The 27,273-nt window shown below is 40.6% G+C and overlaps 1 protein-coding gene across 5 annotated transcripts in view; it reads left to right on the top strand.

Moving 5' to 3' along the window:
- The window catches only part of PIEZO2 (piezo type mechanosensitive ion channel component 2), a 440,872-nt gene that overhangs the window by 76,258 nt on the left and 337,341 nt on the right, over positions 1-27,273 (top strand). For all 5 annotated transcript variants that reach the window (XR_005362693.1, XM_038543881.1, XM_038543880.1 and 2 more), the window contains exon 2: positions 6,007-6,102. Coding sequence is in view for 4 of the 5 variants with exons in the window: in XM_038543881.1 (XP_038399809.1) it covers positions 6,007-6,102 (96 nt within the window). In the remaining variant the exon portion in view is untranslated. The remainder of the gene's footprint in view (positions 1-6,006; positions 6,103-27,273) is intronic.

The raw sequence follows: 27,273 nt of genomic DNA, 5'->3' as shown, positions 1-27,273 counted from the left end.
TTTCTGGAATGACTGCATTGACAGAACTATTTTGTCACTTGGTATTGAAGTTGCTTATTCTGAGTAATGTGTATCTACTGCTCTGGCAACTGTTAAAATAAACAAAGCTCCTTGAGGCAATAAAGAGCATTTAGAATGTACTTAGTTGAAATGGAGATTCTAAACATTTAAAGCATTATCTTCCAGGCCATTAATAGTGAGATGTTGTTTGGCCTTGCTAAAGGGTATGGAGGAAGTAGATCACATCTGGCTAAAAATTCAGCTCTGAGAGCACTTACCTTTAATAACATAATCTAAAATTATTGTCTCCAACTATTATAGAAGGGCAAATTAAAGCGTGCATAAATTTCTCCATGGTCGTATTGTAATGATGGGGTAATTGTTATACGATGGTCCCAACTTAACGATTTTTAGACTTTACGAGGGTAGTGAAAACAATATGCGTTCAATAGAAACCATATTTTGACTTTGGAATTTGGGTCCTTTTCTGGGCCAGTGACCCGCAGTGCAATGTTTTCCCATGATACTGGGTGGCAGCAGCAGCTGCTCCGCGTCCACCATGTGGGCAGGAGGGTCACATTCTTCGCACTCTGTCTGCTTACAGCTGTTGTGTTTGTCATTGTCAGTGCGGAAGTCAGTCAGTTACCCGGACTATTCAACACATGATTATAGGATTGGTTTTGTGTCGGATGATCTGCTCACTCATAGGCTGGTGTGAGCGTCCTGCAGGTGTTTAAGGCAGGTGAGGCAGGGCCAGGACGTCCAGGAGGTTGGGTGTAGTCTGTGCATTTTCTTTTTAAAGATATTTTATTTATTTATTCATGAGAGACAGAGGGAGAAACAGGCTCCATGCAGGGAGCCCGACGTGGGACTCGATCCTGGGTCTCCAGGATCACACCCTGGGTCTAAGGCAGGCGCCTGCTTAACCGCTGAGCCACCAGGCGTCCCAAGTCCGTGCATTTTCGACTTACTCTGTTTTCAACTTACTTTGGTTTTACTGGGACGTGATCCCATTGTAAGTCGAAGAACACCTGTACACAAACTACAATCAAGTATGTTTATAAACGTTACACGGCCAAGGTAACAGTTTCATACTTGGAAGAGATTTTTCCCCTTTCTAGTTTGATAAACTGAATTGTAAAGTCGAATCATTTCCTGCTTGGAGAGTTTTGCCAAAATTGCTTGCCAACTTTCATCTTTGGAAAATGAAGTTTGTTAACGAGGCGAGTTCAATCGTTTACAGTTCAAATAATAATAGAAACTACAGTGCGTTCTTAACCAAATCAAGAGAATCCTTTTGAACACCTGGGTCTGCATTTCAAAAAACTGTACTTTCAATGTAAAATTCTTGAGGCAGAGGGCAGAGGTCCGGGTGCCCTGACAGTCCACGAGAGGTCAGGGATCAGGGGCACGCTGTGCAGCTGGAACACAGGAGCTCCATGAAGAGTAATGAATATGCTCCTGAACAAAGGCAACATCGTGCTTGATAAAGGGGCAGTTGCCATTTGCCTTGTAAGGATTTTCTAACTCAAATGTGTTTTATTGACAAGTTCAAAGGTGTATTTTGCCCTTGATAGGATTAACTCACTTAGAAAGGTCATTCCAAGTCCCCATAAACATAGGTGAGCTCCTGGGTAGCAACTTCGCACATAAAAAGTAAAGCAGTTGGGGTACTGTCATCAGTCGAATGGGATCATTTCAGACAAAAATAAATGTAGTTGGATTTTTGAAGTGGCTTGATTTTTTTTTTTTTTTAAAGTTTGGGTATCTGTGGCTGCATACAAATTACTCAAGTATTTAGCAGCTTAAAGCATTCCTGAATTTCTGGGATTCAGGAAGCCAGTTGTGGCTTGGGTGGGCACAGGCTGTCTCACGGGGCTGCAACCAAGTGGGTGGTGAGGACCCAGTCTCCGGAGGAGCTGCTTCCAAATGAACTCATGTGGCTGTTGGCTGGTGAGGGCTGGCTACTGGCTACAGACTTCAGTTCCTTGCCATATGCCTCTCCCTGGGGCAACACACAACAGGACAGCAGACCTTCCCTCACAGGGAGCAAGGGGAGAGACAGAGGGGCACCGGGCATGGAAGCCACCATGCAGTATCACAATGCTTGTACAGTTTCTGTTTGCTGGAAGTGAGTTATCAGTTCCAGCCCATGTTCAAGAGCAGAGGATTATATACTGGCATGACAGCCAGGAGGTGGCCATAACTGGGGATCATTTGGAGGCTGCCTATCACCCTGGCTTATCCTTGTCCTCTCAAGCTCTCTGGACATGGCTATAAATAATGGTAACTAGAAGGTTGTGATGTGAGAAACCAAGAGCAGGCTCCTTTCTCCCCCTCCAAAGTTCATCTTGGAAAATTTCCTCAGTGCACAATGACCCAGAAAAGGAAACTTGTAAGCCATGTGGCGATATGCCCGATGGAGGAAGGATGGGAAGGTCTTGTAGTTGGAGCATGTGGTGCTGGCTAGGCCTTGAGGCAGGAAGCAGTAAAGCATATGGAAAATGCTGGTTGTTTAGTTGGGCAGCAGTGCAGAACACAGGGTATGCATTGGTGGGGCATGGGGCTGCAGGTGGAGGTGGGAGCCAGGCTTGCAGCCTTGAGCCAACCGTGAGAACCAGCGCTCAGTTGACACCTCAGAGTAACAACCGACACCTTCAGATTCCTTGCAAGATCCACATGATCTGGCCCCATCCAGGTCTCCACTGGCACCCCGGCTCCTTGTGGGGCTTTCTGGGGCAGGTCACACAGCTTAGGCCTTCTTCAGCTCCAGGTCCCATCCCAGCACCCCCTCCCACAGAGGCTCTGTCAGCTGCCTCACACCTGTTGGCCCACATCTCACTTTCTCATTGAGATCTACCTCCAGTGCTCCCAGTGAATGCTGCAGCCAGTCCTCCTCACCCCCAGCGCCCCCTGCTCCCCTGCTTCCTTGCTGACCTTCTGTTCACATAGCACTTGTCTTCCAACATTCCTTGTGATTGACCTTTTATCATGTTTGTTGTTTATCATACCTCTCCCCACCAAAATGTAAATTCCCAGAGTTAGAAAAGGATCTCTTTGGGTCCCAGCACGTAGTACATGCTCAGTAAATATTTATTGACTGAATCAATAACCGAATATATTTGAATTGATTTTAAGGAGCTTCAGTATTGGTGAGAATTAAGAAACAGAAGTAAAAACAAATCCAGAAAGATAATTCAGCCATACGTTTTTATTCTTTTACATGTTCTCATTTATATATTTTCCTATCAGCCCCATCAGAAGTGTGAAAGTTTCTTCCTGCTTTAGGTCTTTCATAAAGGAGGTTAGGAATGTCAATGATGGTATAAAAAGCCACAAATACGTGCATGATTCCTTTGGAAGGAAAAAAAAAAAACTGTTTGTGGGCTCTCTCCTTCCCTAGGACACCATGCCTCACTTTGCTCTACTGGTCTCTGATTGCTGGCTTCTAGAATAAGCCAGCAGAAGCAAGGCCTGGAGGCTGGCGTATGCCATGCTCCTGTTCAAATCCTGTCTCGAAACTCTGCACTTTTTGATCTGGTCTCCCTGTCTGGGTACCATGTTTTTGAATACTGATGTGCATCTCACTCTGGACTGTCCTGTCTTCCCAGATGCTTCACATTCTGAGCAGGAGCACCCAGGCCTTGCCTGTGCCACGTCTTCCCTAGTCGGTCCTCTTGTGGTCTCTTGACGCTCCCTGACTCACGTTCTTGTTTCTTGATTCTTGGTTACAACAGTGTTTCTCTTGCATTTCCATCTGATGACCTCCATCCTTTCTTTTGGCCTGGACTCTTTCTTCAGAGACTTTGAGGACATCCTTACTGATGATCAATTCATCTCTGTGTGGTCAGGAACTTCTTTTGTGAAAACTTGTTCTCATGTGAGACCAGACCTTCCTGGATTTTTCCATATCTGTCCTAAATTTCCTGCTGCTTTTTTTCTTTCATACCTGCCAGTTTTTCCATCCCCCATCGGCTGGCAACAGCCAAGGCAGATGCTTCTGTCTTTTGTGCTTCTCTCCATTGATAGCTTTTGCCATAGGAGAGCTCATTCCTTCTTGTTCTATCAGTGAACACCTTGCTCAGGCTGCATCTCCCTTTCCTGCTAGAGCCCTAGCAGCGATGTTGTCCACACTATAGCCATTTCCATCTGGTCTACACCCCATGATTTAATTCCATGAGTGTGGGCAGCCCTGGTGGCTCACCTGGTTAGTGCCGCCTTCAGCCTGGGGCGGGATCCTGGAGACCTGGATGGAGTCCCACATTGGGCCCCCTGCATGGAGCTTGCTTCTCCCTCTGTCTGTGTCTCTGCCTCTCTCTGTATATATATCTCTAATGAATAAATGAATAAAATCTTTAAAAAAATAATAATTCCATGAGTGTTTCTAAAGGTACACTTACCACTTCTTAAATCTCTTATCTTCCTCGTGGCAGTAATCCTTATCATTTACAAGCCTTGGAGTCACTGTTGTATAATTTGTATAATTTTTCCTCACACCTCTCCATTTTATTTCACAAAATGCTTTTTTATTCCGTCTGCTGTTTTTTAAAGTTGCCATCACCACTGCACCACCTGGAGTCCTCATTTATTCCCTAGTCACCATAATGTTTCAGCCTCACTCTCCCTCAGTCCAGATCTCATACAGTCACTAGATGATTACTATTATTATTACTATTTTAAGATTTTATTTATTTATTTGACAGAGAGAGAGAGAGAGAGAGAGAGATGGCACAAGCAAGGGGAATGGTAGGGAGAGGGAGAGGAAGAAGCAGGCTCCCTGCGCAGGGGGAGGGCATGGGGCATGATCCCAGAAGCCTGAAATGGGGCATGGGGCATGATCCCAGAAGCCTGAAATCATGACCTTGAGCCAAAGGCAGATGCTTAACTGACTGAGCCACCCAGGTACCACTATTATTTTCTAGTAATAATAATAATTATTATGGTTATGTTCTAACATCAACTCCATAATTCTGTGCCCTCCATTTTCTCTCCCACCAACTTTCTTTCCAACATTTTTCCATCTGCGTCATCATTTAACAGATGTCCTCATCCCATAGACTAATACTTAGTCCTTCTCATCTTTAGTTTTTCTTTAATCATCCAATAAATTTATTTTTATAGCTATAATATGCTCATTTTCTTTCTGCATGAAACACTGTACACTTTCTTCTCCTTGGATAATAATGAGGTTGTTTATGATAAATGCTCATGCTTTTGAGGGCTTCTCACGTATGAGATGCTAAGCCATAGGTATTATTATATATCATTCTCTTTATTCCCCATAGTGAGTCTATGAGTTAGAGAAAATTAACAAGTCTGCTGCAGATGGGGAAATGCAAACCTGGAGAGGTAAGGCGCCCTGCCTTGGAGCAGGTCTCTGGAGTTCTGTGCAGATAAGATAAGCACTGCAGAAAAAAGGAGTGTAGGGTCAGGAGCCTGGCAGACCTGAGGTTAACTCTAACTCAGTCAAACCTTAGTTGGGAGATTCTGGTGAATTACTGAGTCTTTCTGAGCCTGTGCGTTCTTACTTATAAAATGAGGATTAAATGAGATAATTTGTGTAAAGCCCTGCCATGGAGCATCGAGCAAATATTCTTCTATTTTCTTTCTCTTCTGTCTCCTTTCTTCCATGGACAGACTTACCTGAACATTCCAAACCCTCACCAATCCCGTTGCCCTCTATATTTTTGTAGCAGTTTTAATTTCTCCAGCTGAATTTCTAACTTACTTATGGACTGCCTCCTTTCAGGTATATGGGTGCTGACTTCTTGGTAAGATTCTAAGAGCAGGGACCATGCATTTTACCTCTGCATTTCTCATGATGCTCAACATAGTGATGAACACAGAATAAATGCTCATTTGCTTCCTAGTTGACATGCCTACTTGGGCCGCCGTTTGATGCAGCAGTCCCTGATACAGTAACCCCACACAGGCCTGTGCACCCTGGTCTCAGCAGCCTGTCATTACTAACGATGTTCTCCTTCTCTTTTCTCTTCCCAACTGCAGCATGTGCGTTCCGGTACAATGGGCTTTCCTTCGTCTACCTCATCTACCTCTTGCTCATCCCTTTGTTCTCAGAACCAACAAAAGCGACTATGCAAGGTAAGAGAAGTTTACTGTTCCCTACCATGGTCTGAGTGTATTTTGTTGGGCTTCTTGGTCTGTCTTTATCTAATGAGAGAGAGGTGCTATCTATGCATCATGCTGATCCAGCTAGAAGCAGGCATCAAGCATTTGGGTGGCTGCAGGTTGAGTAGTGTGGAGCTTGTTGGTGACATGTTTTTGTCACTTACACAGCTATCCTCCCATACAAGTTCCCGAGTAGGCCTTTTTTTAGGCTTGCTCTGCAGATACTTGCAGAGTATCTGGAACATTTTGGTCAGTTAAGACGAATTCAGTGTATTTTCAATAAAACAAGGTAGCGGGCAGCCCCGGTGGCTCAGCGGTTTAGCGCCGCCTGCAGCCTGGGGTGTGGTCCTGAGGACCTGGGATCGAGTCCCACGTCGGGCTTCCTGCGTGGAGCCTGCTTCTCCCTCTGCCTGTGTCTCTGCCTGTCTCTGCCTCTCTCTCTCTCTCTCTCTCTCTCTCTGAATAAATAAATAAATAAATCTTAAAAAAATAAATAAAACAAGGTAGAGGGTGGGGCAATGAACATTGGCACATGCTTTGCATATTGAGTTACCGGGAAGAATGTGGTAGCCAGTGGAAAGGAGGCAGAGCATCGCCTTACATTTCCAAGCCATGTAGCAGGAGAGCTGGGTAAGACCAGGTCCCAGTCATGACTTGTTTATACATCTCTTACATATGCCTCAATCAAGCCCTGAAAGAGAGTAACTTGAGTCTAAGGTATAGTTTCTCAAGCATGTTACTGCAAATTTTTAATCCATTTCTCATTGCTCTGCAAGAATATGCAGGCATAGAAAAGAATGTGTTTCTTCTAAGGCTCTAATTAGGAAGCATGGTCTGGCTTGTAAATTTATATATTTGGAGTTCTTCCACAAGTATATACATTAAACCACACTGGATCAATATAGTATATTTTTTCAAATATAGTATCAGAAATAAGGACTGTGCCTAGTGTCTTAGGTGAGCATGATGCTGTATATTCACATGGGAAAAAAAAGGGAGTTGTGTTTGACCCCACCAAAGGAGTGGTATGGGAAAGGCCATCGGTTGTTCTCGTCAGCTCATGGTGGTGACTCTCCAGGAAAAGAAGTGAAGACTCGGTGTACACAGCATAGCAAATAATGTCTCTTTCCCATTCTTCCCTCCCCTTAACTATTGCATTTATAATGCATGTTATGTTTCCTCATCTGAAAAGTTAGGAGTGCAGATGCTCTGATGACTTTCTGCCTGAGGAGGAACCTAAGTAACAGCTCTTCTAAGTCCTTTAAATCCTTAATACATAAAAGGAAGAAGAGCTCAAAAAAAAAATGGAGGTGTACAAATCCTCATCAAACCTCAAAATCTCTTGTTTGTGGGACCACACCCACTCTAGCCTCATTCCAACAGTTTGAAATCAACAAAAACATTGAAACGGAGTGTTTTTTGACCACAGAACCAGATTATACCATACAGGCAACCTGTATTTCATGCCTGGAGTGCATGCTTCAAAAAAAACCCAGGTTTTTTACACATTCAGAAGAAAGTGCTTTAGCAATGAGTACCTGTATCTAGTCAATCAAATGATCTCTTGCTTTTATATCAAAGTATCTGCTTATTGATACTTTTGATCAGGAAATCAGGAAATCTAAAGGGATTTTCCCCTTTAGATGTTGGTGGCAGCCTGTGGCTTTGCCTTCTGCCCAGCTAACCAGCCTGGCTTTCTGTTGAGTTGCCTCCGTCTCTGCAGGAGTGGATGTGCAACTACGTCCTGAAGGGCGAGACAGGCGGCCCACTGTATGTATCTGGTGTGCCAGGGACTGATGTCAGGAAGCTCACAGGGGAAACATCAAATCAAAAGCAAAAAAGCAGTGCTTCTCTATGTAAAGAAATATCCTGAATCTACAGAGTGTTACGAGGTCAGTGCACAAACAAAGCACAATGAGCACATGTCTGCTGGTGTTACTCATAATGGGAGAGAAGGAAGCACTGGGCTTGAAAGGTAAACCCACAGGCATCTTTCCGGTTAGTATTGTGGAAGCAGTGTTGTGACTACTTTCCTCTTTCCTGCATTTTAGCACCAGGAAGCATGACTGATATTCAACATAACCTTATTCATTTATTTATTTGTTTATGAGAACACAGAGGGTCTCTAGGAGAGGATGTCCCACACATTTTTTTTTTTTTTTCTGAACATGTCGGATTCACAAGCCAGGCATTCCTAAAGTCTGTGTTTTGAGATATCCCACATTGGGCACTGCTGGCGGTGTGTAGTCTGGGACATCGCAGCCAACGTGATGTAGACACAAATAGTAATGGGTCTGAAAGAGTCACCGCACCGCGTGTGGCTTTGCAGGAAGACACAGGCTCACATATACCCGGATCTTCAAATTCATGTTCACACACATTTCTCATGAGTCAGGAAGAAAGTACATTGTCAGAATGAAAGAACTGTCAGCAGTCTCTGCACTGCCCGCTCACAGACAGTCAGCCTGAAATCATGCGTGAATTCGGATTGCTTCTGAGTCAAAGGTATCTGTGCACATTGCTAGGACCTTGCAATGACGTAGACTCCCTGACTGGAAGTGCAAACATGTAAGAGTTAATCCCTGACACCCTGCCCTGCATTTTGTCTATTGAACTTACTTTTCTCTTGTGTGATTATTTTTCCTCTACGTATATACCTAGAGGGCCCAGCGCGTGGAGAATTTCAGAGTTGTAGGTGGAGGCTGGCGGTTCCTGGGATAGTTCTGAAGGTCCATCCCAGTCTCTCCACTGTTGTCGTTTAGGACAAGGATGTTTACTTATTTTGATCTCAGTGCCATCCGTGGTGCCCGGAACACCTCAGTGTTATGGAGGCGCTCACCATGCCTGTGACATAGCAAAAATTTGCTATAAGGCTGCAAGTGACCTTCTTGAGGAGGGAAGGTCAGGTGCAGTTAGCAGTCATATGCTGAAATGTTATCAAGTTAAAAGGAGGCTTGGAGCTGGTACACTGAGCTTGCTCATGGGCTTCATTGAGTCTAGAGTTGGAAGAGCTTTTAGGAGTCACCAAGCATGTTCTGGCAACCAATGGTGGAAGCTCTTCCACAATGTGTGCACTGCCTCTTTGTAATCACTGATGGACTGGGAACTACCCGTCTCCCCGGGAAGGCTTAGGTGGTTCTTTCTTGGATAAACCTGAAGTCTGCCTGGCTGTATAAGGATACAACCGAAGTTATAGTATCCAACGTGGAGCAATAGAGACAGGATTAACAGAGGCTGGAGGATTACAGTTTTTAGAAGATTGCATAATTAGATTATAGTAAAATTGTGAGGGGATGGGCTTCGACTGCAGACACAGGCAGAGGGATAGCAGGCTCCATGCAGGGAGCCCGATGTGGGACTCAATCCCAGGACTCCAGGATCACGCCCCCGAGCCAAAGGCAGATGCTCAACTGCTGAGCCACCCAGGCATCCCCATAAGAGACTTTTAACTAAAGAAACAAACTGAGGGTTGCTGGAGGGGCGGTGGATGGGGGGGTGGGGTAACTGGGTGATGGGCATTAAGAAGAGTAAGTGATATGATGAGCACTGGGTGTTATGTACAACTGATGAATCACTGAGCTCTACCTCTGAAATTAATGATACACTGTATGTTAATGAATTGAATTAAAATAAAAAATAAAATTTAAAAAAGAAAACATGTCCTTTGCCGTAGTGGCTATTGGAAAATGAGGGAGTCTTGGTGCCTTTTCAGGGTTGCACCTGAGACTGAGCCAGAGTCCCATTTTAATACATTTATTTGTTGAGTCTCTAGTATGTAAGCTTCAAGATGGGAAAGATTTTGCCGTTTTGTTTATTACTGTATTTCCAGGACACAGAAGCAATATCTGGTGTATAGTAGGCCATCAGTAAATATGGGTTGAATGAATGAATTTACTCAGAGTCTCTCATTTTAGAAGCATTTATAACACAGCTATAGTCCTAAATGTACCTCAATATCCATGGTAGCAAACATCATAGAAGAAAGCAAACATCATAGATAGAAACCATCATAGATGGTTTATTGCATATAACCATCCTTTGGAGACAGAAGCTTGGGATAAAATGGATCATGAAACTTTCTATTTTAGATTTAATAGGGATCAGAGGATCATGAGAAATTTAATAAATCAAGATGTTTTATGCTCATACTTAAAATTATAGGTATTTTATTTAAGCATATAATATTAAAAGGGAAATATGTCTTTTTTTCTGTTTAATGATGTGCTTTGTATACAGATTGAGACTGCACTCCATTAAAGATTAACGAATACATAATTAGTTATAAGTGACCCAAACATTCAAACTTGAGTTCTTTAACTAGACATGGGTTCCCTATGCCTTATGGCATAAGCCACATCAGCCAATATGGGGGAAGAGTTCTATTTTATTTGGATGGAATATAAATAATAAAATGTATGAGATACGGAAAAGGACCATGGCAAATGCTCAGCATATATTGCCTAATAATATTATTTATTTTGAAGAACAACTTTATTACTTTGAACATGACAGTGAGCAAGATTTAGAAATCTCAGTCTTATGTGTATGACCATTGCCTATATTTACCTCAGGACATTTCTTAGTACTCTTTAAATATCCAGCTAAGAATTAGGTGATTTACAGGGTTTCTTGCTGAATAACATTTAAGTCAAGTAATCTGTTATTAGAGAGCCAATAGCTCTACCTATTAAGTAAATATTATTATTTGTGATGATATATTCATATAATAACTAGTTCATATTATGCATGAACTAGTCTAATTTTCGCAATGACCTTTTGAGAGAGCTGCTAGTATCATTAAAAACTGTTATAAAAAGTTCTGACAGACAGAGACTGAATTCAAGGTGGGTTGAGTACAATCCCTAGGACACACAGGTGCCATGTGGTTGGCTACACTCTTAGCTATTGTGTTGTTCTTACTCATGCCCAAGACAGAACAATAGAAGGTCCTTCTGGAGATTTGCGAGGGACAAGGGGACAAGGGAAACGTAGTCACTTTATAAATACTTGTTGGCTGATAGATCACCAGGCCCAGTGTACAATGGTCTGGTGAAATAGTTTGAATATACTAAAGGAGATATTTTAATTTGCTTTGGTGCAGATTGATGACATACATGTTATTTTTTATAGAAAATATATCTTATTAAGTGTGACTGGTTATTTCTTTCAACAACTATTAATTGAAAGACTACCCTTCACACGACACTGTGTTTGGATTTGTGAAGGATAAAAAAAGAAGAAAACAGGGTTCTTCACAGGAGTAGCCTCCCAGACACATGGATATTATATATCTCACTGAATGAGATAACCTCTTGCAGAGATGTCATCTTTGGAAGCCATATACTTATTCAGTGATGTTGTCATTTCTTTAAACTGATCTTACATTACTTCCCTGAAGTTGCCTTAAGAATTTGCAAGCCATTGTCCTGTTAAGGTGGATCTGATATGTACAACACCGGATGTCAAGTTCAATGGAAAAAATAAAAACTGATGATGAAATTAGTCATGTCAATTTTAGAAAAAAAAAAAGATAAAACCAGAGTACTCAGTAAAATAACATATGTGAAGGTCACCCCTCATTATAAATGAGGATGTTTAAAGTTTCTTTGAATGAGAATACATAACCATTGTTGATACAAGTGACAAATACACATGGAGCATCTTTCCATGATAGATATAGATACTATAAGGATACGTTACCTCCAGAATGCAATTATGAGATGAGATACCCAGACAAGAATTCAGAATCCTGAAGGAAGTAGTGATTAACTAGATTTACTCTGGAATCTTGACTACGATAATTAGGCAACACCTACTTGACCCAGACCACAGAATTGGATGTAATATTTGGAAGTGGCCCTTGAACTGAAGATGTTATTAATTTAAAAAAAGTAGCCAACTTTTATGTCACAGGTATTATTCTAAGTACTTCCCATGTACTAACTTATTTAATTCGAAGATAGAAAAAGGATTTATTAAAAAAGTAGAACCTCCACTCCGGAATGAAAAAAAAAAACACATTTATTGTGAATTGGTTTATAAATCCACTTAACAAATGAGGAATAATACATAGTGAGGTGCTGGTATCATGACTGTCTTCTCTTTATTAAGGAATTGGTGAGAGAGCTACGTTAGTGAGACTTAGTCACATCTTGGCCAGACTAGATTCTTGTTCTCCATGTGCCATACTGCTTTACCAAGTCTTTCCATGTGTCCAAAGGAATCCCTTCCCATGAAGATGGGGAAGATACCTCTTTTCATGTACCTGACTATAAATTCTTAGATTTTGACTCTGTAACTGCTCTGTAAAAATGCTCCAGAGCATTTTTCAGTTGGTTTCAACAGGAAATTTTATATCTTTTCATATACTCTTTTTTTTTTTAATTATAAGATTTTATTTATTTGACAGAAAGAGCAAGCACGTGCACACAGCCAGGGGGAGCTGTAGAGGGAGAAGCAGGCTCCCCACTGAGGAGGGAGCTGATGTGGGGCTCGATCCCAGAACCCCTGGGATCATGACCTGAGCTGAAGGCAGATGCTTAACCTACTGAGCTACCCAGGCACTCCTCATATACTCTTGATAATAATAGTTCTAATATTAGAGGTGTGCATTTAACTACAGAGTGAAATTCACTATTTGCTAGAGATTGCTTCCATCTGTTTGGGTGGTCATGCCCACAAGTTATTTTTGTTAATGTATTCTCCTACAGGCTGGTGGATAAGAGAGTCTTATATTCGTAGTACTATTCAACTAGTACAGTCATTTACTTATTGGGAGCTACTTGAATAGGAGTTCTCCAAATTGCAAGACAACAGCACTCCCTGGGCAATAATTACCACTGACCTACAATAAGAATAGCTTAGAAGCATCATCATCTCATCAGTTCACATGTGAAATGTTTACTCTCTCTCTCTCTCTCTCTCTCACACACACACACACACTAAGGCAAATGAAGATGATTTTGTCTAAGGTGTGTAATTATTTCTAATGACAAAGTTGTCTTCTGGTCTGAGGAACCACATTCCTTCTGAGAACCTTCTTTCCAAATGTTCACTAAGATTGGGCAACCCCATGAAAGATAAGAACAAAACTCCCAATGGTGGGGGAAAGGGATGGACCTTGGGTGCCTGTGTGGGTCTGTAAGTTTTGTCTCATCAGTTATGATGGCTAGCTCCTCTTGGAGAAGGTGAGGCACAGGTAGTGGGCCCAGATCTGTGTCCAGGGCATCCAAATTGCCAGAGGAATAACAGCCACACACTGCTAACCGTTTCTGGCTTTGCCTTCAAATACTTCTCAATATGTGGTTTTTGTGGAGGAGACCTTTTTCTTCCCTGTGATGAAAGGAGTGGGTAAAGGAGAAGTTTTATTGTGTGTTGGTAACATGTGAGCAAGTGAAATTTTTATCAGGCTGAGTTAACTTTTGTAAACAATTGTCTGAGTTATTCCAAGATGATGGGGAGAAAAAAGATAGTTCTTTTCTCCATCTCCAAACAAGGGTCTTAGTTAAGGAGGAAACTGTACTGCACTAACCATAAGAAGTCTGTGTGTGTGTGTGTAAAATAATCATCAAAAGGACCTGATTCTGAGGTTCTCACTCAGGATGGACCTTACCAGAATCACTAATGACACCCTGAGAAAAGAAGAATGATACTCAGTTTGCCTATGTGAAGAGGCAAAGAGGTCTGTTAACTTGTAAAAACATGTTTAGACGTTGGAGAGGAAATGGTAGCAGATATTTTAAAACTGCTTGCGTCTGGTTTTTGTTAAAAACAGTTAGTCTTTATACCATTAGACTTATTATTACTACGTTTTATTATGTCATAATAAAGCAAAGAGCAAGAAAATATTTAATTGAGTAAATTATTAGGTGTGTACTATTAATATCAGCTCACCACCAAGAGGAATGCTAGCAAAAATTATAAGATGCTCGTTTCTTGAAATTTTTAATGAATTAATTATAGGTCCTTTTTTGGGATGGCACAGATGTAATATTCTATTGTTTTAGATTTGGCAAACACTGCTCAGACAGAGGGACTTTCAGGGAATATACATGTAATTCTCCGCTCAGGAAACACTGGCTCATGTTATGTTATGCTTGGGGATAGGTTTTTAGAAGTCCCACACTTTTTGCTTTATTTGACTATGATAAATCAAACCTCTAATATGGCTTCAGTTGATGTTCAAATGCTGTCCTATCTTTACAGTGAGACAGTTCAACGGAATTTATATCAGTTTCTTGATCTCATCTTCAAATTACTATTCTTTTGTTTATTCATTTGACAAACACTGGTGCCTACCCTGTCAAGACTTGTACTGGGCAGCTGGATATACTAAGGTAAATAGTACAGGCTCTTTGTCCCCAGGACATGAAGCCAACTCTGCTCTTTATTAACTGCATGGTCTTGGGCAAGTTCCTTACACTCTTAGAGTCCTTGACACTAAGTCCTAGACATAATATTAAGAGATCTACCTGTGGGGTTCGTATTCATGGAAACCTAGTTGTGTGATATATGATGAATAGATGGCTAAAGGGCGCTAGGAATCATAATTCCTCTCCCACATTTTTTATTGTAGTTGACTTACATTGTTTATTAATCTCAGGTGTATAACATAGTGATTCAACATTTACATATATTATGCAGTGATCACCTCAATATATCTAGCCACGAATTGTCACCCTACAAGGTTGTTACAATATTATTAGCTGTATTCCCTGCTATACATTGCATTCCTATGACTTATTTATCTGATAGCTGGAAGTTTGTACCTTTTAATCCTCTTCCTCTATTTTATTTATTCCCTACCCTTCTCCAGCAACCACCAGATGGTTCTCTGTTTCTGTAAGTCTGCTTTTCATTTGTATGTTAGATTCCATATATAACTGAAATCATACAGTACTTGCGTTTCTCCATCGGACATATTTTACATAGCACAATACCCTCTAGGTCCATCTATGTTGTCACAAAAGGCAAGATTTCAATAAGTACATACTTTACGTATGTATATAGCGTGTGTATGTGTGTGTGTGTGTGTGTGTATATATATATATGTATATATCCCATTCATCTATCAATGGACACTTAGTTTGCTTCCATTTTGATTCTTTATCTTGGCTAAATAGTGCTACAGTGACCATAGGGTGTATTTATCTTTTTGAACTAGTGTTTTCATTTTCTTTGAATAAATACCTAGAAGTGTAATTGCTGGATCATATGGTAGTTCTACTTTTAAGTTTTTGAGGAATTTTTTGTATTGTTTTCTACAGTGACTGTACCAATTTACTATTCCTACCAACTGTGCACGAGGATTCCCTTTTCTCCATGTACACGTGGTATCTCATTGTGGTTTTGATTTGTATTTCCCTGATGATTAAGGATATTGAACTACTTTTCATGTGTTTGTTGGCCCTCTGTAAGTCCTCTTTGGAGAGATGTCTGTTCAGATCCTCTGCACATATCTAAATTGGATTGTTGTTCTCTCTGTATATGCTTTGTTGAGACTTTTTCTTTTAATCATAAGTGGATGTTGAACTTCATAAAATGCCTTTATCTATTGAGACAATCATATGATTTTAATGTTTTTTATTTGTTTGGTAGGGTGGTTTGCTAATATTTTGTGGAGGATTTTTTTGCATCTATGTTCATTAGGGATATTGGCCTATAATTTTCCTTTTTTGGGGTTGTCTTTTTCTGGTTTTGATATCAGGGTATTGGTAGCCTCAGTGAAGGAGTTTGGAAGCATTCCTTCCTCTTGAAATTTTGGGAATAGTTTTAGAGGATAGCTATTAACACTTTAAATGTTTAGTAGAATTTGCCTTTGAAGCTATATGATCTTGAACATTTGTTTGTTGGGAGTTAATATTTGATCTTTTCAGATTTTATATTTCTTCTTGATTCAGTCTTAGAAGATTTTATGTTTCTATGAATTTATCCATTTCTTTCAGCTTGTCCTATTTATTGACATATAATTGTATGTAGTAGTGTTTTATAATCCTTGGTATTTCTGTGGTACCAGTTGTAACTTCTACTCTTTCATTTATGATTTTATTTATTTGGGACCTTTCTCTTTTTTTCCTGATAAACATGTAGCAAAGTTGATGGATCAACCACCTACATAGCTAGTATGAAGTTTAAAAAATAAAAGTGGTAAAATCATCTATATATACAATGATTCATCAAAGGATACACAAAATAATAAGATGTAAAATATGACATCAAAAACAAAACATAGGAGGTGGGAGTAAAAATAAGATGCTTTTAGAATGTGTTTGAACCATTAACTTAAATGTATTTTAACTTAAAACAGACTGCTAATACATAAGATGTTCCATATTAACTTCATGGGAAATAGAAACCAAATACCTATAGATACACAAAGAATAGAGAAAAGAATATAAATGTAACACTAAAGAAAGTCACCAAATCACAACGGAAGAGAGCAGGAAAAGAAGAAAGGAGCAGAGAGCTACCAAAAGTACCAAAATGATCAATAAAATAGGAATAAGTACATATCTATCAATTACTTTAAATGTCAAAGAACTAAATACTCCAATCAAAAGACACAGGGTGGCTGAATGGATGAAAAAACAAGCCCTGTTTACGTGCTGCCTGCAGGAGACTCATAGGCTGAAAGTGAAGGAATGGGAAAAGATATTCTATGCACGTTGGAATGAAAAGGAAACTGGGGTGGTAAGTATCAGGCAAAATAGACTTTAAAAGAAAGACAATAGCAAGAAACAAAGAAGGGCATTATATAATGATAAAGGGGTCAATCTAAGAAAAGGATCTAACATTTGTAAAAATTTATGCACCCAATGAGGAGTGCCTGAATGTACAAAGGAAATATTAACAGACATAATGAAACATTGACAGTAATAAAATATTAGTAGAGGACTTTAATATCCCAGTGGTATCAATGGATATCTCATCCAACAGAAAATTGATAAGGAAACCTCAGCCTTAAACAACATATTAGATCAGAGGGATTTTTTTCAAAATTTATTTATTTATTTGAGAAAGAGAGGGAGCGGCGGGGAGGGCCAGAGAGAGTGGGAGAAGCAGACTCCTTGCTGAGCAGGGAGCCTGATGTGGGGCTTGATTCCAGGACCCTAGGATCATGACCTGAGCCAAAGGGAGATGCCCAACCAACTGAGCCACCCAGGTGCCCTAGACCAGAGGGATTTAATATTTACAGAACATTATATGCAAAAGCAGCAGAATACAGCATTCTTCTTAACTGCACATGGTACATTTTCCAGGATAGATCACATATGAAGCTCTAAAAGAAGTCTCAGTAAATTAAAGAAGATTGAAATCATATCAAGCATCTTTTTTGACCCAGTATGAAAAGAGAAATCAGTTACAAAAGAAAAAATGAAAGAAACAACAACAAAAACACTGTGGAAAAAACACAAACATGTGGAGGCTAAAAAAATATGCTACTAAATGCTACCCAACCAGTGGTCAATGAAGAAATCAAAGGGGAAACCAAAAAAATACTTTGAGATGAATTAAAACAAACACAACAGTTTAAAATCTTTGAGATGCAGCAGAAGCACTTCTAGGAAGGATGTTTATAGTGATGCAGATCTACCTGAGGAAAGAGAAGAATTTCAAATAAACAATCTAACCCTACACCAAAGAGAACTAGAAAAAGAACAAACAAAATGAAAAGTTAGTGGAAGGAAGGAAATAATAAAGATTGGAGAGGAAATAAAACAGAGATTGAAAACAAAAAAACAATAGAAAAGAGCAATGAAACTTAAAAGCTGGTTCTTGGAAAAGCTAAGTAAAATTGATCAATCTTAAGCCAGATTCATCAAGAAAAAGAGGGGTGGGGGCTTCTTTTACTTTTAAAATTTATTTTCCCTTTGAACACATTCAACTGATTTGATACGCTTAACTATGTATGTTGAATCCATTTATTTCAGTTTTGGACTTTGGTTTATTTACTTCAAAGGCGGGACAAGACTAATTTCTGATTGATTCATATGTTAGGGAGTCTGGGCTTTATTTCATGTGTGACTATTTCTCTTAAACAACCTACCTGTGTTTGCACAGACTCATACAAAATAACCTTTTGAGATGCGAAGTTACATGTAACTTTTAAACAGTGCTGATGATTAGTTATAAGAAGAATATGTACAGTGCTTGCTGCATGCCAGGCAACACTTCAAGCTTTTAGGACAGTAAATCATTGAATTTTTACGGGGCCCTTATGAGATAGTAGTAGTGTTATTGTATTTTACAGATAAGGAAACTGAGAAACACACAGAGGTTGAGGAATAATTCCTGAAATGAACAAGTTTTAAACTGATTCAGTGTGTGAGAACATCTAATATAAATAATTCGGTTACCTACATAGACATTTCTCTCATTTGACTATATTTTATTATAAAATTAATATAGAGTGAAAATATAGAGATTATACATGTTGTCTAGTTGCCTTGTAACAATACAAGTGGACAATTATTGTACATTAAGCACTTTTTAGTATATTTCTTAAGCAGCAAAGAGTACCCTGAGGATATTGATACAAAATATGCATTAATTGTTGCTTGTTTACTGAATAAACATTATTGATTGTCTGAAGTGGGCCCGGCAACCAACCTGGTACTAAGCCACAAGTAACTGAAACATTGGTTCTGTTAATCTTACAGCTTACCATTTGGTCCCCCTCATTCCCTCTCTTTCCTCTCCCTTCTTCCTATCTGCTCGCTCTCCATCTATTTGTTTAAAGTTAATTTTGCCTAAGTATATATTCTATATTTCCACTTGCCAATACCATGCGCGTTTAAGGAACATTTGGAGACAGCCACCAGCAGCTCCTTCAGGTGGCCTGGGGCCAGAGCTGTCAAGCTGTGAGAGGTGGTGCGTGGTGCTGGTGATGCTGCCTCTGCAGGTGGCATAGGGCGGACTGGCCTGAAGCCCCTGTCCAGAGCTCCAGACCTGGCCGGAGGAAGGCCTAGAATACGTGGGTATTTGTGTATTGCATGTGTATATTCTGGAGTGGCTTCACATCATGAAGGTAGACTCTTTCTTCTTCTTAGTCTATGACCTGGCTAGCCACGATCAGTGTCACAGGACCCCTTTACAATTGGGTGCCAAGGATTGTCACTCTCATATATCAGCCTCTTTACCTTATATCACCTTCCTTTGGGTTTAATGGCATCTGAAAAATGAAAATTGTTCTCTTAGAATGCAAGGATACTTGGCAAGGTAAAACTCCAGTAGTCTCTGGGGAATGCCTTAACTCTCCTTGTCGTGGATCCGGAGTGCTCTGTCCACATTCCCCCATCCTTCCCTCTGAAAGCAAGGATGGTGATCGTGAGAGACCCCACAGAGTAGTGACCCTGGGGTAGGGCTGGCGGGTTGGGGGGGGACATGTGCTGGGAAACGGCAGCTCAGAGCGCTCAGACAGGCCCTGTTCCACACTGGGGCTCTGTCCAAGAGGACTTGTGGAGACTGAATTCTGGCCCCTATTTTGCTGACTAAAAAAAAAATAATACTCTACTGCGGAATCACTTGCTTCCAGAGGAATGGGTGAGCTAAGAGTGGCCCTGCAGAACAAGGTATGAGAGCACGCATTTTAGAGCAATGCAGTTTTCCTGAGGGCGAGCCCTGTCGTACTCAGAGCATTCCTGTAAATGTTCCCTCCTGATTTCTTCGGCACTCTTGAGAAACGCCAATACACGGCAGGGTGTCATGCAGCCCTCAGGCTATGAGGTCCCTGCCTCTGTCTCCCTGGAGCACCCTTGCCATGCAGGTCGCAGCCCTGAATGGTTGAAATGGGCCATCACTGCTTTATTCCATATGGAGAGTCAGTAAGCCATCAGGTTATTAAGAGCTCGAGAGACAGAGTGTGCAGAGGAAGTGGCTAATGGTGAGGCAAGGTCCTTGAAGAGGTGAGTAATGGGCAACAGAGTTGCAGGATGAGGTCTTCTGGGTCATGTGCTATGTCGCCACCTGACACTCTTTCTTTGTTCCACAGTGACTACCCAACAGAGTGCGCAGGAGCTCAGGATTAATTATCTATTTACTACCATGCTCACTCAACAGCTGGGTTATTAGAAAGCCATGATCATGGACACAGGCTTCGAAGGCCACTTTTTCATAAAAACGAGTGTTTAGCAAACACTTGTCCATCTGATTGAGCGGAAAACAGTGACAAGGTGCTGACTGGGCTGCATCTGCCTTTGAACAGCAGGAACTGGTTCTATCGTTCAGCCATATGTTGCTTATTAAATATTCAGCAGCTAGAGCTTTTACAAAGGCTTTTCATAGGCTCATGCATGTGCAGCAGGGAATAAGGAGTCTCAGCTTCTGAAAGCTGTGCTTGGCTTTTTTCTGTCTGAGCACCAGCTAGTTGGAAGGAGGGAAGGGGTTGGAGAATGGTTACCTGGGAAAGCTAAAAATATTTGCGGTCCAGGGTTTTGCTGATTTATTTTTTAACTTTGTAACACCCTAACAGAGTCTGAATGAATGGGTCCCCTATATTCATTCGCGGAGCCATCTATTCAAGGAAGATAGAGCTATGTGGAGTGGCAGGGCAAGGTGAAGTGTTGACTGATTGATTCATCTGACAAACATTTATGAGGCATTTACTTTTTGCAGGTAGTATGTTACGACCCAGTAGTACAACGGCAAGCAAAAATAAACAAAGGCTTGTCATCCATTTACCATCTATATCTAGTTGGTGATACTAGATGAAGTGCACATTTAGTTTTTTATAATACATTCTAGAGTCTAAATGTAGACAGTCCTCATCATTCAAATATTCTACATCGGTGAATTCGTCTACCTGCTAAAATTCACTTGTCATGCTAGAATAACCCTGGCAATGCTCTCCTTCATGAGCATGTGCAGAGTGGCAGAAACGTGGAGCGGCCCACCATGCACGTTCTCAGTTGAGGAAGAACAAGCTGAAGCTCTGCATTCTTGCTCGAGCTCCCAGACTGTAAACACGTGTCCTTTCTGCAGCCTATCTAGTGCCACGCTTTCCACATTTTGTTCTTTTCGTCTGTGATTTTGCTGTTTGAAATGGTCCCCAGCATAGTGCTGACATACTGCCTCGTGTCCCCAGGGCAAGAAGGATGTGGGGGTGCCCTATGGGGACAATACGTTTATCAGGAAAGCTGAGTCACAGTGCGGTCGGCCGTGAGTTCAGTGTGAATGAATCCACAATGTATATTAAATAATGTGTCTTTAAGCAAACACATAAAACAAAGTTATATATTGATTGGTTGATGAAAATACCATAGCCAGAGATTCTCAGGAGCCTAACCCCGTGTTTCCCCAAGGAGCAGTGACTCTGTATGCTCGAATTCAGTGTTCACGGCAGCGTTATAGAGAATAACTACCTTGAGTAACAAGAATCAACTGTATGCATTTGGCACTAGAAAGTGAGGGGTAGGGTTATAGTAGTATAGAGCTTGAAGTAGGAGAGTATGACTGTCATATTGTTTGAAAAGGATTTCTTAAATAGTGCAGTTAGAGTTTTCTTTAACGTGAGTTATGTTACAGCAGCCTAGGAGAGAGTGTGGCTGAGGAGAGCCTCCGTGAATTTGTTGTAACTCTCTCTTTGGCAAAAAGTTCTCTGATTTGCAATTAACAGTCTCTTTTCTGAACTTTTTTCTGAGAGGCCTGGAATTTTAAACTTGAGACACAGGTCTATCTCTGAGAGTGCCACACCATGTTAAATACGTGTTATCCTTACAGATAGGGTATAGAGGAGGGATGTGAGGGACGCTTGCAATTCTGAAATTTTCAAAGTTTAAATAAATTATAATTATATTATAATAATATATAATAATATATAATAATAATAATAATAATTGTTTTTACATTTCACAAAGACTCCTACTCGTTTTTATTTCTATAACATTCCCAGCAATATCCTAATAGATTGGTATTATTATTTTCCTGCCTTACAAATGAGAAATACATTCATGTTAATTTGCTAGATGCTTATATAAATATATACATATAAAGTTTCTCCTAGATTTTTCAATCCCAATTGCAGATCTAATGAATCCAGATTACGAAGTGTGTGAAAGGAATGTTATTAGGTATCTTGGATAATGTCAGGACTAGCATATTGATGAGACAATTTTCACTAATTGATATTATTTTAAAACATATCAGTAAGCTCTCTGTTTAGGCAGAAAATGGGTACCCTCTTCTCCATGAATTTCATGAATATTTCTTAATTCTTGGTTCTTGTATAACCTATAGGTCTGTTCTCTTTTTTACAACCTCTGTCTCACCTACATAGAGGCAAAACATCAAAAAAACCCATGCAGATTATAGATAGCCTATATGTACATATGTATGTGGATTCATTATAATCATTAGATAAAATGCAGTATGCCTAGTTCCGTGTGAATTTTAGATAAACACTGAATAACATTTTAGTGTAATTTTTCCCAAGTTGCATGAAACATGCTTAATACTACAGAATTAAATTATTCATTTTTACTTGAAATTCAGATTTCACTGGATTTCTTGCATTTTTATTTGCTAAATCTGGTAACCTTGATAATAATCGTGTGTGTATGTATGTATTTGGGTGTGTTTGTAAAGGGAGGAAATATTCCCTACTTTTTAAAATTACCATTTGCTTGGCTGAGTGTGGGTTCCATACTGAGCATTTCTAAATTCCACTTTATAATTTAAAGCAAAATGTTGATTTACTCTACCAGCTGTTTATACAGATGTGTCATGTTAACAACAAAAGAGATGGAAAATTTAATCAGGTTGGGATTATAGTTATGGATTAAACTTGTTTTTAGAATACTCCCCAAGTATAGGCTAAAACACTTTTTTGATAACATTTTTTGGGGTCAGAGCCAGTTTACTGAAAAAAATTAAAACTGGAAGTTATCAGAAGAATACTGTAAAGACATATTTTTCTATATCTTATTTAATTATAAATTTAATTCAATTTAGGAGGCTGGTCACGGTCCCCAAGTTACTTTCTTAGCTCAAAGTGCCTACATTTTACAATTAAACTGCCATGAGTTTGATTTCTGGCATTCCTAGTCCTGCCTTTCACAGCTGTACAGTAACATCCTGGTGTGTCCTCCATCAGACACGCCCATCCTGCTCACGGTGACACCTGGCCTTCTGATAGCTTGCTCCCAGGCCCTCAAGAGGTCCTCTTCATTTCTGTCCCTACCCTCCAGACTGCCATTTCGGGCAGCATTACTTCCAGGTCATCATTGTTCTGCTGACAGGCCACTGAGTAATCGTTGGTGGTATTTACTCACAATCTGGCAAGTGCTGGAATGCTTTTATTGGTGAAGCAGCAGAACTTCCTTTTCCCACACTGGCCATCTGATGCTTGGCCACACAAGGGTCAGTGGGAGCTGTGCATACAAAGTGCACACAGCCTGTGCCCCGGCCAGGAGGCATGAGCGTGTGGGATGCCAACTGCACGGCTGGCCTGTGAAGGCTGAGTTCTCCTGACATTGGAGGGGACAACAGATGATTGGGGCTGACACCCAGGCTCTGTCTCTACATTACGTTTCTTAGCGTCTCACTTTGTCAGAGGCAGGTTTTCTCTTGGTTGATCCAAATGAAAACATAGAAGTCTCAGGGTAGAGTTGGTGAGAGTGCTCTGTGTTGCCTTCCCCCAAAAGGCTGCTGAAGGATGCATCTTTCCTGGAGAGGACCTTTGGCCTTTACAAATGCTGTGAAATAGATGTCATGGTGAGAAGACCGCCAACCAGGAGCTGGGATAAAATCGGCCAGCTAGAGAAAGTCAGATGGGACATGGTTGTTGTGGGTGAATAGACACTCTAAAAGTTCAATTCTGGGTATAATTTTCTCAAAGATTTTACTTGTTTATTCATGAGAGACACAGAGAGAGGGGCAGAGACACAGGCAGAGGGAGAAGCAGGCTCCCTGCAGGGAGCCCGATGTGGGACTCGATCCCAGGACCCCGGGATCACGCCCTGAGCCAAAGGCAGACGCTCAGTTGCTAAGCCACCCAGGCGTCCTGCAGGTATAATTTTCAGTGTCACTGGATTTTGCACCAAGTGGCACTATAGATGTTGAGTGAGCAGATGTTACTCCACTGGAGAATTGGATGAAGTAGCAAGTGGATTAGTTCCTTAAGGAACCTTTACTTAACTTTCCAAATTGCACAGCATTTACATTTTTATGAATTGTATTAAAGCAAGGCTGATTTGTAACATTTTTCTCACATTAAGAACACCCGTACAAAGGACAGAGCAGAAAAATGATGAACACATTTAGTCTAAACACAAAATGACCACAGATGTGGGGAGATAATATGGTAAAACAAACAATGACTAACATCATGATTTCCTCCGGTTCCAACTATTTAGTTTAAAAACCCACTGACCTTTAGAAACAATGAGAGTGGCTGTCTGGAACACAGGATGGGCTCTGTAGTGCTGTTTTTGCTTTGAAATCATGTCTTTGTCCGTTCACGAGCTCAGGGCCATGCTGCCCCACTCACGCTTCTTCTCGTGCATGGACCCTTAACAGCTCCTGCGCTTGATAATCGAATTATTCCTTCTGTTCATTCCTAGAGCCCTGTGATTCCATTTGGGGAACCCATGAGCTATGTCATACTATCTCCTCAGCAGCTCCTCTGAACTCCCAAGTGTGCGTATTTCAGGGCACACATCACTGTCCAGGGTTCCACTGGCGTGTTATCTCAGAGGGTTTGGAGCAACGATCAGAACAGTATAGTGGAGTGGGAACGACTTGATAAATCATGTTTTAGAATTTTCTTCAGTTTTCCCAGCTGCCAGGGTCTATCAAAATACCGATAGCTGACTCTCCCTCCTCCCTGTGACTTCTTCAGGAGGCAGCAGAACATTCTGGGCTCTGGAACCTGTCTTGTTGGAGAGGGGATCCTGTTTCCACCAGAGGGAGCCACGTTGCCCCAAACAGTTCACCAACTGTGGGATTCCAGGCCTTTCAGACAATTCCCACTAACCCCATTTAATTGACCTCATTTACACTTTTCTCTAGAAAAATAAAGATAAATTTCAATAATCCTTATATTGATTATTATTTGAGTTTGAATTGTGAGAACAGCCAGCATTTTTTTTTTTTTTTTTTGAAAAGGAGACCAACAGAACACAGTTTCATGAAAATCAAACTTACTGGAAAGAAAAGTAGCGTTAATGCAAGAACTGACTTAATGCTGAGACCAAAATACACTTTCCCTCTAAATTGAGGTTAATGATGGGGCTGGGGACCAGAGAGCAGGAGAAAAGATTTCAGAAAGGGAATTACACTGCCATAAGTACAAAGGCAGAAAGTGACCTTTATGAGCAGGTACATAGATAATAGTAGATTGTATTTCTATGTGGATGATAGAACGCAGAGCATTAAAGAGCATCCCCAGGCACATCCTTCTGTGCTGTCATGAATTCAAGAAGAGCAGCAAAATACCCGCTTTACATAACTGATTTCATTATATCAGAGACATGTGATGCGATTATTTTATCAATGGTGAAGATGACAGCTATGTTCTCATTCTATTCTCATCAGTATACTCATTACTTCTGAGATATTTATGGAAGATTTTTAAAGTTGGGATGAAGATACAAAGAAATATAAAGAATCCAGTGTATCTATACTCATGGAATTTACCATCTAATTCTGAGATTCCACTGGGGAGTAATGTTACATGATGTCACATTGCATCAGTGGTAGGAATAATAGCACAAATAACTAGAGTTTACTGTTATGTAACTAAAGAGGGGGGCTTGTCCTGGGTGGTGAGGAGCAACTACTGAAAGTCCTGATTTTACTTTGACATAATTAATATTTAACCCCATCTTTCAGACAGCGTTTGGCCAATAACAACTCTGTGTATTTTACGGCTTCTCCTAAAGAGTGAGAGCACATCCGTGTCAGCTGTGAAGAGCTGTATCTGGGGTTTTCTGGGATACAGTTTATCCAAGGGCTCTTTCAACTGTACAACTCTCTTGATTAAAAAGTATGAGTCCATTTGGGTGTCTGTAAGGCAGCCAGGAGGATTGGGGAGTTTAACACAGTTGTGTTTCCTGTTAATAGAAAAGCATCAGGAAAAGAAATCCTTGGGGGAATCTTAACATATCCAGTGTTTAAATCTGTTTTTCTTAATTCTTAATCCTGAGGGTAGGGATGGAAAGGGAGAGTGTGTGTGCATATGTGTATGCGTGTGCACGTGTGTATGTGCATGCGTGTTTGTGTCTCTGTGTACACATGCATGTGTGCATGTGTATCTCTGAGTACATGGGTATATGTGTGTATTTGCGTGAACCTGTATGTGTGCATGTGTACATGTACGTGTGTGTGTGTCTGTGGGGGGAGTACATACATGTCTATTTAAAATAGATCCAATTTAAGAAGTGGTTTATTTTAGTCAAGGCCATGAGAAGAAACAGGAGAATGAGAAAGTCAGGAGAATTTACCTCAACATTTGCCCGCATGCTTGAAAGAATGGTACTGTTCTATAACACCGAGCCAGAAACTGGAACATAACAAAGACCTTGCCCAGAGCAAACTGGTTTTAGAAGGAATCTGTTAAAATGATGTCTCTACCATGCTATAGAAACTGGCACAACTTTTTTTCCTTTCTGCCTATAGAATGTTCCATTTGTCTGAGAAAGTAAAGTGAGTTTTTGGGTGTTACCTTCTGCAGAGAGTGTGCTGCTATCACCTAGTCATTGGTTGAGAGGGCAGTGGTCGTGGGCTTTCTGCGTGCAGACCAGAGCACTCCTGCTTCTTCCCCTCAATGCGAGAGTACACCTGCTTCCTCCCCTTCCTTTTATTTCTCTCCTTTCCTTTCCTCTTCAGCTTCATGTGATCGATTGTACAGATGATGTGAGTTCATTTAAAACTAATTTTGTAAATTAGACACGCTATAAACAGTGGCCCTGGGTCACTTATTTTGTTTAAGGATGCATTCAACAACTACCAACATGCTTCCAGTCAAGGCTAAGGTAGTTTCAAGGCTATAATCTCAAAAAAATGGAAAAATTAAAAAATTGGGAAAATGAAGCATAGCCCTTAATTTATCCCTCACAACTGTGCTTATGATTTGCGTGGAGCTTTTCTCTTTTCTTTTCTTTTCTTTTTTTTTCTTTTCTTTTTTCTCTTTCCTTCTCTTTTACATTT

This window comes from Canis lupus, chromosome 7 (genome assembly GCF_011100685.1).
Source record: "Canis lupus familiaris isolate Mischka breed German Shepherd chromosome 7, alternate assembly UU_Cfam_GSD_1.0, whole genome shotgun sequence".
In the NCBI taxonomy this organism is placed as follows: domain Eukaryota; kingdom Metazoa; phylum Chordata; class Mammalia; order Carnivora; family Canidae; genus Canis; species Canis lupus.
This window is presented reverse-complemented; position numbering and strand designations above follow the sequence as displayed.